This window comes from Chrysemys picta, chromosome 10 (genome assembly GCF_011386835.1).
Source record: "Chrysemys picta bellii isolate R12L10 chromosome 10, ASM1138683v2, whole genome shotgun sequence".
Lineage (NCBI taxonomy): Eukaryota > Metazoa > Chordata > Testudines > Emydidae > Chrysemys > Chrysemys picta.
This window is the reverse complement of record NC_088800.1, coordinates 28,448,296-28,462,167: the sequence shown is the minus strand read 5'-3', so window position 1 is coordinate 28,462,167 and position 13,872 is coordinate 28,448,296. Positions and strand designations below refer to the sequence as shown.

The 13,872-nt window shown below is 40.5% G+C and overlaps 1 protein-coding gene across 2 annotated transcripts in view; it reads left to right on the top strand.

Annotated features, from left to right (window-relative positions):
- The window catches only part of THSD4 (thrombospondin type 1 domain containing 4), a 644,254-nt gene extending 635,461 nt beyond the window's left edge, over nt 1-8,793 (top strand). For both annotated transcript variants that reach the window (XM_005284967.4, XM_008164064.4), the window contains 2 exons: nt 5,505-5,649; nt 8,174-8,793. In XM_005284967.4, the coding sequence (XP_005285024.2) occupies nt 5,505-5,649; nt 8,174-8,316 (288 nt within the window). In that variant the 3' untranslated portion in view covers nt 8,317-8,793. The remainder of the gene's footprint in view (nt 1-5,504; nt 5,650-8,173) is intronic.
- Nucleotides 8,794-13,872: the final 5,079 nt, after the last annotated feature.

Genomic DNA, 13,872 nt, shown 5'->3' with positions numbered 1-13,872 from the left:
CAGTATATTCCAAAGCACTTTACAAAGGAGTTTAGTACAACACTGTATAAGTGGGAGGTCTTGCCTAGAATTAATTTGGAGTTATGGTACAGGGTGGATGGCGTGAACTGCAGTGAAAGTGCTGAATGTTACATGATGTACCTACTGAAAGTTTCAGAAGCATTTACTGAATGGCCACATTCAAGATTGTGAGCAAAGAATTAATGAACTGGCTTTTGGAGAAGAGAGGCTCTCAGATGATATTGTGAGGTGGGTGGTATAAGGACCTGAATAGAATAGAACAGGAAGTAGCCTTACACAAAGTCTGTTGTGCACATACTTGATAAACACATGTAGCAGTTCCATAATCACAGGTTTGGGCAACTGCACCATGCACCACATTTCAACTTCTGAATTGGGCTTGAGTTCAACTTTTCAGGGGAACCAGGTGGTTCACAGGTTAATAGAATCTTCAACATCTAGGACACCACTTCAAATCCACTCTTGTTTGTGGGTGATTGACAGCTATTAGCTAATGATGGCTATTTGGTGACTTGCGTGAAGTCATTTTCCTACTAGACAAGTGTCTGCATCACAAAGACTATCAGCATAGTTAATACTCATTCCCACCTTTCTGGCAATCTCAAGAGAGAGACCAAAGACTAAATAGACCATATAGACTGAAATAAGAGTCCTTAGCACATGGACTGGACAGAGTTGGGGAGCTTGTAGTGTTGCCACCTTTAATGTACCTCTTGTCTCTAGAAAAAGAAGACTTCAGCCTTCAAATCAGGCAAACTGACACTTTTTATGGTTGCCTCCACTGATTCCCTAGATTCTTTTTCAGAACAGTGGGTGTTGTCTGGGGTTCTTTGCTCCGTGTCTCCTTTTGGTTCCCATGTTTTAACTCTGTGACCCTTCCTGTTTTTTCCATTCTTTGTCCCTGCTAATTTGTTGACCCCTGTTCTTTAGTAACCTTCCCAGTCCTTATTTTTTGTAGTGGAATGGCTGCTAATGTTCCTTTTGGATGGGTTCCACCCATTCCTACAGGGATTAAATAGGCTGACACCTTTTATGAGCACGAAAGTCACATGAAATACTGAGGGTGGGGAGGAGGAGATGGTGGAGGAAACTTTTGCAGTTCTAGGGTATGTCTACGCTGCAATTAGACACCTGCTCCTGGCCCGTGCCAGCTGACTCAAGCTGGCAGGGTTCAGGCTGCAGGGCTATTTAATTGCGGTGTAAACATTCGCACTTCTCACCTCGCAGGGTCCTAGTGCCTGGGCTCCAGCCCGAGCCCAAATATCTACAGTGCAGTTAAACAGCCGCTTAGCCTGAGCCCCACAAGCCCAAGTCAGCTGGCATGGGCCAGCCATGGGTTTTTAATTGCAGTGTAGATGTACCCTTAGTAAGCCAAGGTAAGTAGTGATGGCTTGTAAGAAATTTGAAGGTAAAAGCCACATTATTATTTTATGGTACATTGATCAAAGTACAATAAGAATATTTTCCTCTCAGATGGCTTTCTCCTTTTGTTAATGCTTCTAATTTAATACCTCAAGAAAAATATATTTTATTAGAGGTTTCCCATCAGCTATTGTCCTATGTTGGTTTTTTGTTTCTTTTTGGTAGCAAAGCTAACCACCAAGTAGCCTCAGGACATGCAATTCTTACCTCCATGCATAGTATAATATTATTTAAGACTCTAAATTAGGGCTACCATATGTAACAAATAAAAAAAGAGGACCCTCCACGGGCCCTGGCCCTGCCCATTTCCCACCCCCCAGCCCCGCCGCAACTCCACACCTTCCCCGCCCCCTCCTCCCTCTCACTCCCAGCCATGCGAAAAGGGCTGCCCGAGCGCTACCGGCTTCACGGTTTGCTGGGCAGCCCCCAGACTCTGCACCCCCGGCCCGCGCTTCCCCAGTGCAGCTGGAGCCCAGGAGGGGAAGCGCCCAGCCGGGGGCGCAGGGTCTGGAGGCTGCCCGGCAAACCGTGAAGCCAGTAGCGCTTGGGCTTCGGGCAGCCCCTATGCCTCCGGACCCTGCGCCGCCGGCCGGGCACTTCCCCTCCCGGGCTCCGGCGGCGCAGGGTCCGGAGGCATGGGGGCTGCCCGAAGCCCGTAGCACTCGGCTCTTAAACAGAGCCGAAGAGTCAGGGGAGGAGCAGAGCCGCCACAGCCGGAGGCTCTGCTCCTCCCCTGACTCTTCGGCTCTGTTTAAGAGCCGAGCTGCCCGAGCGCTACCAGCTTCGGGCAGCCCCCATGCCTCCGGACCCTGCACCGCCGGAGCCTGGGAGGGGAAGTGCCCGGCTGGTGGCTCGGGGTCCGGAGGCAAGGGGACTGCCTGAAGCCCATAGCGCTCAGGCAGCTCGGCTCTTAAACAGACCCGAAGAGTCAGGGGAGGAGCAGAGCAGCCGCGGGAGGGGAAGTGCCCGGCCGGCATTTTCCTGGACATGTTTGGTTTTTGGCAATTCCCCCCGGACTGGGGTTTGATTACCAAAAAGCCGGACATGTCCGGGAAAAACCGGACATATGGTAACCCTACTCTAAATGCTAATTTAATGAAAATTGGTATATTCACAGTGTTCAGGAACCTAGGCCTTTATGCAAAGCAAAGCATAGACGAGTCTCTTCATTTGAGAAACTGCTGTTGGAAGAAAAGCTCATTGAGGCTGCACTTGGCAGTGTTTTAAAAGTACTGCGGGCACATGGTTGCTGTAAATGGACAAAAATTGATGGATGTGCTGTGAACTTCTAGTCTAAGCCACTGCTATTATTCTACATCAATGTTCATCTCATAATCAAGTTTGAGCTAATTTAAGTTTTATTTTTTTTTAATGGAGTGAAGAATCATGCCCTAGGGTTTAAAGCAGAGTTTATCCATTACAATAGATAGATGAGGCTTGGCTCCTTACCATTTATCAGTACAACCTTTGTGTCTATTTTGGCTTTTGTCTGATTAGATTTTTCATTTAATGGTAGAGGGATAGCAGTCCCAATACACTCTTCTTTGTGAAGGAGTTTAGGATAATAACACTCACATAATGTTTCTAACCCAGTTTCCAGAAACCACTATCAAAGATTGGAGTTTTTAAAGACTTTTGTGAAGATACTGGCTGTTTTGTTTAAAACACTTAATCCGCTTAGGGGTTTTTCAAGAATACTTGAAGATGCTGTCTGTGTCTGATTTTAGTACACTTGCCAGGAACCGGAGCAGAACTCTCAGCAATTATCAATGGTATGTGCAAGTATAGGAGCAGGTGCTGAGACAGTAATAAGCCATCCTGCAAATCTGTGATCCAAATGTTATAACTTCTCTTAGGGCCAAATTCAGCTCACGTCTGCCCTGGTGCAGCTCCCAGGGGCAGCTCAGGGCACCAGCGCAGCAAGCGTGTGCCTGGGGCGGCAAGCTCCGGGGGGGCGGCCTGCTGGTCCGGTCGCTGAGAGGGCGGCAGTCAGGTCATGCCTGCGGGAGGTCCGCCAATCCCGCGGCTTTGGCAGCAATTCGGCGGCGGGACCGGAGGACCTCCCACAGGCATGCCGCTGAATCTCCGTGACCAGCAGACCGCCCGCAGCGTGCCGCCGAAAGCCGTGCTTGGGGCGGCAAAAGACGTAGAGCCGCCCCGGCAGCTGCACTGCAGTCGATTGAATGGCACTCACTTTAGACTCAGACTGAACTTGGCCCTTTTGGTGAAGTCCTCCTGGCTCCCAAAATTGAGCAGCACCTCAGTGATTACACTGAGTAGGATGGTCCAAGAAGTGGAGAGGACACAGAGGAGAACTCTTGACCCCCTGCAGTCCTCCAGCATGGTATGTGGGAGTGTGTAGGGGATTTAAGGTCAGCCCAAGGGAGTGGTAGCGATGTGGAAAGTGTAGTGCTTTTGGGGATTAAGGAATCACAGTTCTCGCCCCACCTTCCCTCTTTTGCCTACTGTGATGCTGGCAGACCAGGTGCCAGCTCATGCTGAAGGTCCAGGCCAATTCACTTGTGTATTAGCATAGATCAAAGTGATTGTTAAATGTATAAGAGTATATTGGTGTTTAAACTTCATGAAAACTAGTGGAATGTTACCTGCATTGTTTTCACATATCTGTATCCTGTTATTATGTAATAACAAACATTTACATTGTGTAAACCCCTGTAACTAAATAACCCATCAAAAGAGAAAGAAGCCTTGTGGAATGCAAATGAAGAACTTTAACAGAAAAGTGCTCATTTTGAAGTAAGTGGTCATTGTGATGATCGGAGGTCAAAGACTCAAAATGTGTTCCTCTCTCTCTGTCATCAAAGGAAAGGCCCACATGGGTAGTGACATGTCAGCTTGTTTTCTATAAGAAGCTATAAGTATGGATTCAGGGAAAAATCCTTCATCTCTGGACTGTATGGACTCCTAAAGGTTACAGGTGCAAAGTGGAGATCCCCACGGACAATCTGGGAACCCTGAAAAGTTTTTTGGGAAACTGGCAGTTTATTACATCACTGGCACCATTTGGAATTACAAACTGTGACTCACCTGTACATATATTTTACCTGCTTTAACTCTCAGTGACTCTTGCTTCCTTTTCTTAGCTAATAAACCTTTAGTTAGTTGACTATAGAATTGGCTACCAGCATTGTCTTTGGTGTAAGATCTAGAATACCAATTGATCTGGGATAAGTGACTGGTCTCTTGGAATTGCAAGCAAACTGATGTGATGTGACTTTTGGTTTAAGTGACCTTTTATCACAAAGTCCATTTGTCTGGGTGGCAAGATAGACTGGAGAGTCTAAGGGGATTGTCTGTGACTCCATGGTAAGATATGTATAGTGATCCAGGAGTTCACATTTGTCACTGGCTTGGTGAAACCTCAATATAAAACACACCACCAGTTTGGGGCATCTGCTCTGTTTTCTGACAATCTGCCCTGAGGTAGGCATTCACAGTCATGAACCACTCCAGACAGCATGACACCCACTTTCTGTTCAATAGTTTCTTTGAGGTTGATTTGGTGTGGTGTACAGGCCAATCCCTGAGCAAAAACAATGACCCTTGCTCATCAGACAGGAGAACAGCATTCCCATTGTTATCACACTGACTGTTATGAAAGAGCTGCAGCTGAGTGGGGGGGAGGGAGTTCACTCCATCATGTTGGAACCTTCCCCCCCCCCAAAAAAAATTGTTCCTTGAATTCCTCTCACATCTATAACAATCTTTCTGGCTTCCTGTCATACAGCTATCAGGATGGTTCATAAAATGTACCCCAGAAGAGGGTACTATGAGAGTATTTCAATTGAAGTGGTTTCTCTTAGAGAGAGCCTTGTCCTGCTCACTTGTACTGGGGATCATGGGGACAGGGATTTTTCTTGAGCCATAACCGGAAATGAATCCCATAACTTTTTAGTCAGCATTTTAAGGATCCCAATCCTATTGAAGTCAATGGAAAGAAATCTGGAGGCTTTGGATAAGGCTAAAGAAGTCCCCTTTCTCTGTAGGGGTTTCCTAGTACAAATTATCACCTTCCTGAATTTTAACTCATTTGATTTCAGTGTTCCAAATCCTGTGAAGGAGGATTCCGGGTTCGAGAAGTACGATGTCTGTCAGATGATCTGACACCCAGTAACCAATGTGATCCACAGCTTAAACCAGAAGAAAAAGAACCTTGTAACACTCAGGATTGTATACCAGAAATAGGTAAGGAGACAGGAAAACTGGACTGTTTTGACTGTGGAACTCCATCTAGTGAAGAAAATATTTAATAATCCTGTATAGGCTCTCTGGGTTCAGCGTTTATTTTCTGTTCCAATTTTAGGAGTTCGTTTTTAAACAAAACAAGGCTCTCTTTTTAAAAAGGTACAGTAGGTTTTCATAGACTTTAAAGCCAGAAAGGATCATCATGATCATTTAGTCTGACCTAGTCACATTGCAGACCATAGCATCTAGGGTGACCAAACAGCAAATGTGAAAAATTGGGACAGGGGGTGGGAGGTAATAGGAGCCTATATAAGAAAAAGACACAAAAATCGGGACTGTCCCTAAAAAATTGGGACATCTGGTCACCCTAATAGAACCTCACCCACCCACTCCTGTAATAGACCCATAACCTCTGGCTGAGTTACTGAAGCCCTCAAATTGTGATTTAAAGACTTCAAGTTACAGAGAATCCACCATTTACTCCAGTTCAAACCAGCAAGTGACCTGTGCCCGATGGTGCAGAGGACGGCAAAAAAAAACCCAGGGTCTCTGCCAATCTGACCATGGGGAAAATTCCTTCTTGACCCCAAATATGGTGATCAATTACACCCTGAGCTTGTGACAAGACCCACCAGGCAGACACAGGGGAAAGAATTCTCTGTAGTAACTCAGAGCCCTCTCCATCTAGTGTCCCATCCAGCTATTGGAGATATTTGCTGCTAGCCGTCACAGATTGACTACCTGCCATTATAGGCAGTCTCATCATAACATCCCCTCCATAAACTTATCAAGCTCAGTCTGGAAGCCAGTTAGGATTTTTTGCCCCCACTGCGCCCCTTGGAAAGCTATTCCAGAACATCACTCTTCGGAAACTTTTGTCTAATTTCAAGCCTAAACTTGTTGATAGCCAGTTTATATCCATTTGTTCTTGTGTCCACATCGGTGCTTAATTTAAATAACTCCTCTCCCTCCCTCGTATATATCCCTCTGATGTATTTAGAGACAGCAATCATGTCTCCCCTCAGCCATCTTTTGATTAGGCTAAACAAGCCAAGCTCTTTGAGTCTTCTGATTAAAATGTTTTCCTTGAACACTATAAGAAATTGACTTCCCTTTGAAGTCCCAGAGCGTATGAAAGATTTTTGGATCTGCTAAAATGGCACATTTGGGTTAATTTTAGTGTGTATTTTATGGAACCTCATATTTTGAATGTTTGATTTGGTGGGTTCTTACTGCTTTAACCCTAAAACCAGAAAATTTAATCATGTATAATATTCTATGTCTTCTAATACCTTTTACAAGGAACTATGCATACAAAAGACATTTTCTTTATTATGAACTTCCCGGTGCTGTTGCATACATTCATAGATTCCAAGGCCAGAAGAGACCATTATGAGCATCTAGTCTCACCTTCTTTATAATACGGGCCATAGAACCTCCCCAAAATAATTCCTAGATTTCACTTTTCTTCTTGATTTTAAAATATCAACCTAAGATGTCAATGCAGAGTCAAATTTCTTTCATGAAATTTATTAACCAAAATGTAACACGTTAGCATTAATTTGATATTGTCAGGGATTTTTTTCATAATTTTTATGGAATCATTTTATTACTAATTATAATTACTAGAGAAGGGGAGAAAGATGTATTAAGAAATAGTTAGAACCTCATTCTACTCTGCAGCAACTTTCAGGTCAAATTTGTTCACAAATTTAGATTTTGTAAAAATTAGCTATTATGTAGCATAAGACTGATAGAAATGTTGTTGTTCTTCCTCCTCCTCCTCCTCCATGTGGAAACAGTTTTGTTTAAAACAAATTAATACTGACAAGTCTCATGATTTTATTGTGTGCCTTGTGTTATTTGGTCTTTTTCTTAAAATCCCTGCTCCTTGAGTTATGTGATTATGAGAGAATCTCAGTTTTCATCAAAAAAGCAAGTTTCTAGCCCTCATGGTTTTTAAATGTGAGTGGAGTGCATCCTAGTGGCTCAGAACCCAGAGGGCAAATAGAAAGAACCCAACATTTATTATTTTTCAAAATCTCAATATTTATAAGCCAATCTTGTGATTGTGGGGGGCCTGATTCATGACTTTTCAGTGCTTGGGAGTTGGTAGTACTGTTAATATTCCCCTGAAGCATTAGCCACCCAAACACTGCAGCATGGTATTTATTACCTGAGAATCTGAAAGTGAAAATGACGCAAACCTGACTATAAATACAAGTGCTACTATCTAGTCCATTTTCATTATTCAAGCCAAATTAAGTGTAAAAAGCAAACACAAATTGTTAAAAGTAAAGTAGATTGTTTTAAATATGTGCATTTTTTTCCTAAATTTATTCAAATAAAAAAGTTCTTGTAGTTTTAATAATTTAACTTACTTACATCAGTAGGCTATTTTTAAATATATGCTTTTTTCACCTGACAGTAAATCTTTAAAAATAAATTTGCACTCTACCATAATCTGCTCTGATAACATACTCTTTCTGAATCATAAAAGTCTGTGCTTTGTTTTCCCCCCCAGATGAAAATTGCAAAGACAAATACTACAACTGCAATGTGGTGGTGCAGGCCCGTCTCTGTGTCTATACCTATTACAAGACAGCTTGTTGTGCATCCTGCACAAGGGTGGCCAATAGACAATCAGGTTTTCTAGGACGCAGATAACAACTACTCCATCACCCGTAGCGTCCATGTTTACCTTCGATATGGGAACATAAACAGTGTTACTGTTTGGACTGCAACTGGTTCTACGTTCTTAAAGAGATGGTTTCCTTATTGCTGAGCACATCAAGACTATGGTTATGTCTCACACATAACATGCAGCATATAATAGGAGCTTTTTGGCTTTTAAAATGTTCATTGTAAAACCGTGATTTTTAAAGCATTATTTTTTACTGATACTATTGTATGCATCTGTTCATCAAATAATTGTTATTTAAGGAAAATACCACCCTTCTTGTTATGAACTGAATGAAAGGAAAATCAGTCAAATGCATTTATTGGAGATGTTTGACCAGTACAGATACAGCAGCATGATCATTTGCTGAGTATCAACCCTTCTTTGGTGTTTTGGACTTAAATTAGTAGATGGTATCAGTAGAACATGTAAATGAGAAGTGTTATGTCATAAAAAAACCCAACACCCTTAGGATCCATTTAAGCTCAATTTCCTGGCACCCTAATATGTGTGTTTTATTACCTCAACCCTTCATACTAAATTAGTGTCATGATTAAGCTCTCTTTCACTAACTTCCTGCCTTCAACTAAGCAGCAAATGTACACACATTGACTGCCTATAAGTGCCTTGTATCTAATTCATAAACTAGTGCATTAAAGTTATAGCCTGTAATTCTGTATGGATGTTGAAAACCCACCACAGTGCCCTTAAGTCTTTTAAGTCTTCTCTTTAACATGTGAAGCTAACAGCTGAAGCTCAAATGGGTGATGTTCCTCCACTGATCTAAATTGTCAGTTTACACCAGCAGAGGGTCTTCCACCATGATGTAGCAATCTCGCTGCATAATAATTTTTCATTATAGAAGTGTTCAGTAAGTAATAGGATCAATCCAAATGGGTATAAGATTCAGTTAGGATTGCCATCAGTTTCTGAAGCTGCCACCAAAGGATCTGGCCCTCTGTCTCTAACATGTTTTCATAACCCTTTGGTATCAGCCGTCTGTGGTGGGTTTTTTTTTTATATATATATATATATATATATATATATATATATATATATATATATAAATAAAACTGCTAGTGCAGTAGTTTGGAAGTCTGTATTAAGGAAATCCTGACTCCTATCTGTTGAAGGATTATTACAGTGTAGTTTGTTTTCTTCCTCAGTAAACTTACTCTAAAAGAATAGCATCTATTTACACCATGTCTCCCTGTTCCAGTCAAGAATGGTTACAGATTTGCACCTGGGTTAGATGATCTTCATTTTCTACACTTACTGTACTCAGTCCTGGAATTTGCTAGAGCTAAACAGAATGAGACATTCAGTGCAGATAAAGGCATTCAGTGCAGATTAAAGGTATTAAACTACCTGAAAATTTCACAGTTCATCCACTTTTATTGAGTCTTTTTAAGTATTTCTGTGCAAGTAGCGCTGAGTTCTGCTGGTGGAAAAAAATAACTTGCTTATTGAATTACTCATTGCAATGTACTCTAAACCCTACTGATACCTTTAATCTTGAGTCCATTTTTAAGGTGTCCACTGTCTGAATTCAAAAATGGTGCCAAATAATCCTATTTATACCTGATACATGTTTACTGTTGAGCTTTATGCTAGTCCTATGTTGATTATCTCTGAGCCCTATTGTACCATCAATGTTTGATCAGGAGTCCCTATTGTAATCAGTGGGAGTTCTCCTTTGTCTCTAAAATTTGATGTCACAATAATGATTCTTTGTGATTAGAAATTATTAAATGTCATTAGAACTTGGATTATCCTCTAATTAATTTAATTAAACAATGGGAGACCTGTATGAAATTGAAAGACTAATTATATACCTTTTTTTTTTGAGTTAATGATCCCTTCTCAGTCCTATGCCTTTATGTCATGAAAAGTCATCCATCAAGGACTTTATATAGCTCTTGAAGATCTGAGATTACACTGTATACAGTAGATTCTTGACCAAAGAATTATGGGGAGGAACTGTCAAATTTCCAATGGTGGTAAATATAAATTTTCATATGAATGTCACATTGTAGCAAATCCTGACAAACTGTATCTAATTTTGTTGTTTCTCTTTTGCCTTAAGAGAAGTGTATTTCATCTACTTTAGGGAAGTATCTGTAGCATAAAAAGATTATTTACATCCCAGATGAAGAAATAAATTATAGTTCACACAACAATAATATATGAACCATAAACAGTTTGCACATACCTTTGGATAAAGTAAATAATTTAAGCTGAACAGTGAGTTGGTAAATAGGTATGTGAATGTGGTGCTTTACACGGTTTGTAGGCAAGTTATAAAATGTGTTGCTCTTGAATACGTGGCAGTTGGGATGGCTTAGAAGGATTTATCTTTTTGTGGGCTCCATTAATTTACCATTGAAGACGGCAAAGTTCATAGGAGCCGAGTATAAAAGGGTATATATCTATGTATATATACCCTGTATTACTCCTCAGATTCATTGCTTTGTTAGTTGAATGTGGTCACTTATATTGATAGTTATATAAACTGAGCTATCTGGTGTAAGGCCAGTTTTCATATATACTATTTAAAAAGTATTAGTCTCACCTAATTAAACACCATGCAGTAAGGAGTCAGCCTGATTGTGGCCAGATTTAATCTCTTGCTGTCACTGGCAAGTTTCACTATAATTATGATAGATGTTTTTAGAATATAAACTAATCAACTCTCCTTTCCTACACACACTGATGCAGAAGGACTAATATTATCTATGGTACTATTTCATTGTCACATGAAGTGCACTTTTAAAACTATTCATTTAAACCAGTTATTGCATTTTAATTATTACAAGTGTTTGTTTTTATATAGCAGTGCTCCAGTTTGGCCTGACACCATGTATAGTTCCTGATTCTTTCACTTACATTGATGTAAATCAGGACTGGCACTAATGAACTCAGTGGAGTTACACGGGTATAAAACCAGTGTAAGCAAGTGCAGAATCAGGCTCATTAATTTGAATAACACCTTTTCTTTATTGTGTGTGAATATGTAGTAGAAAAAACATTATTTCTCACCTTTCAAATCTTCAGGTTACATGATCTGGGATAAAATAGAAGCTCAGAGTAACTATGGGGACAATATGTGGATCGTCAATATAAGGCAAACTGGTGAAAAGTGATTACCTGAAGCCAGCACACAACAAAGGGAGCCCCACATCTGGCTTCTCAAACATCTGTAGAGAACCCATTTTGCTGATCTTACATGACAGAGGCAGATTTTGAGGGGTGATGCAAAAGCTAGAGGGCAAGGTTTGCATGGTTTTGCATGAACATCACACAACCCAGCCGTGGTTTCAACACACTCATACAATTACGACTAATGTAATGTAATAATCTGTCTTTGGGGCATAATACATCAGGGTCTAGAATTAATGTTGTTTTTACAATGTTTATATGATCCCATTTCCATAGCCAAATGGCATAGATCCAAAATTGGGTCCTTTTAAGTAGGAAAACACTTGCTGTATTTTCGAGATGTGTTAACTCAAAAGTTCATAGACAAGGCACATATGGATGAGATAGCCACAACTTAATTGAGTTCAGTGGGACTACTCACATTCAGGAGTGTTTGGAGTGCTAATAGCTACTGCCATACCTGCTTACTCAACAAGAATGTTTGATGTTTAGAGCAGTGCTAAGTGATCAGACCATTTTATTACCTTGAACAGAGGACTAGCTGTCACAGCTGTGGGAATTAATACAAGGTGGGTTTTTTTGTAGTGAGCGAGAACAAGATAGCTTTTAACAGTTTGTGTCAGAAATAAGTCTAGTTATTAGTAGAGCTATTCTCCTGATAGTTCAACCAGCTCCTGAACCCTTGGTGGTTCGTTTTATTAAAATAACTACTGAATGAATTCCTGTGCAATGAACCCAGAGTACCTATAACTGCACAACTATGAAAGTATGTATTGTTCCTGTATTCTCACATACAACATCTGCTGTTTTAAAAGTACCATTAGAGCAATCATTTATAGATTGAATAGCAGAAAAAATCATTGCAGAACTTGGTTTTTATGGCACAGCTGTGTTTAATGCCTTTTGGCTCCTCTCTATAAAAGCATTTGTCGGTCTATGGGGCAGTTAATTGGGAAATTCAAACAATGAATGCTGAAAGTAAACTTCCTTCGTTCCTAACACGGCTTACAGAATATATTAGTGGGGGTTATGTTAGTTTCTATTTAGGGAGCTGAATCAAAGCAATCTACTAACACTTAACATTTTCATCTTTAGTGTTTTTAAATAGGCAAACTAATTTGCATTATAAGAAACAATTATTGGGTCAAATTCTGACCTGGTGAAAGCAGGTGCAACTTTATTAGACATGCATCCACTAACACTAGGTCTGGATTTGGCCCTTTGTCAATTTTCAATGAAACACAAGGGAGTATAGTTACATTTTTTTTAAATGGAGACTCCTTGGAATTTTAATGGATTGAGAAATGCAAACTCCCATTATCTTTTGGGCTTGATTATTTCCTTTGAAAATTCAACACTTTCCCAGTGACTTTCTAACAACACTGCTTTCATTAGCCTGCTTTGTCATGGTGCACTGTGTGGGTCTCTTCAGAACTGACCCTGCAATGTGCTCATCATGGGTGGACGTAGGTGCCCTTGCTGACCCTCCCTGAAGTCATCAGGGACATTGTTAAGCAGGGGTGTTGGAACAATTTGTATAGTTGGGGTGCTGAGAGCCATTGAACCACACTGTAAACCCTGTATATGATGGCAACCACTTGAAGCTAGGGGGTGAAGCACCCTCAGCACCTCTAGTTCCAGCACCTATGTCTTCATGGACTGGGGCCTTAACTGTGCAGATCATCAAGCCTCGATCTGAGTGACACAAAAACCCTACTTTATATATGTAAAATTACTTACATTTCACCTTAACCCAGTCATCCATCTTGGCAGAAGGATATACTTTATTATAACTTATTTTTTGTTATTTGTAAATACAAGATGTTTATAGGAAATATGTATTCTGAGCTATGTCTATGGAACAAGCCACTGCACGAAAATAGTTCAATTATTTAGAATATGCAGATTTTTATTAAAGGGACCTAATGTGTATTTATTTACGTATGCCATCTACATTTTTGTCCAGGTCTTTCATCATACTAATCCAAGTTTTCACGGAATTTTATAGCATATATATATATGTCATATTGTAAATCCATAGTTACCATTTTGTAATTTTCTGATTAGCCAGTTTCTTGAGTGGATTTAAAGGGGGAGTATAAGTTAAAGTACTTTGTGACTAGTTCAGGAATATGTATCCCTGGCAATGCACCCGAACCTGAACTGTACAGCATCCTTTTCATATTGTATACATTTTCTCTTTGATGGAAAAAGTTAACTATTTTTGTTTATGACTAATTTATTTTTTATTATTGTGAAAAATAAAGTAATTAAAGATCAGCTTTTGTGACATGGTTTATTTCCTATTTGGTGAACCCTATGTAACTCCTGTACACAGGAGTTACACATATGTATCAACAGTTGAATACATCCCTGAAGGGATC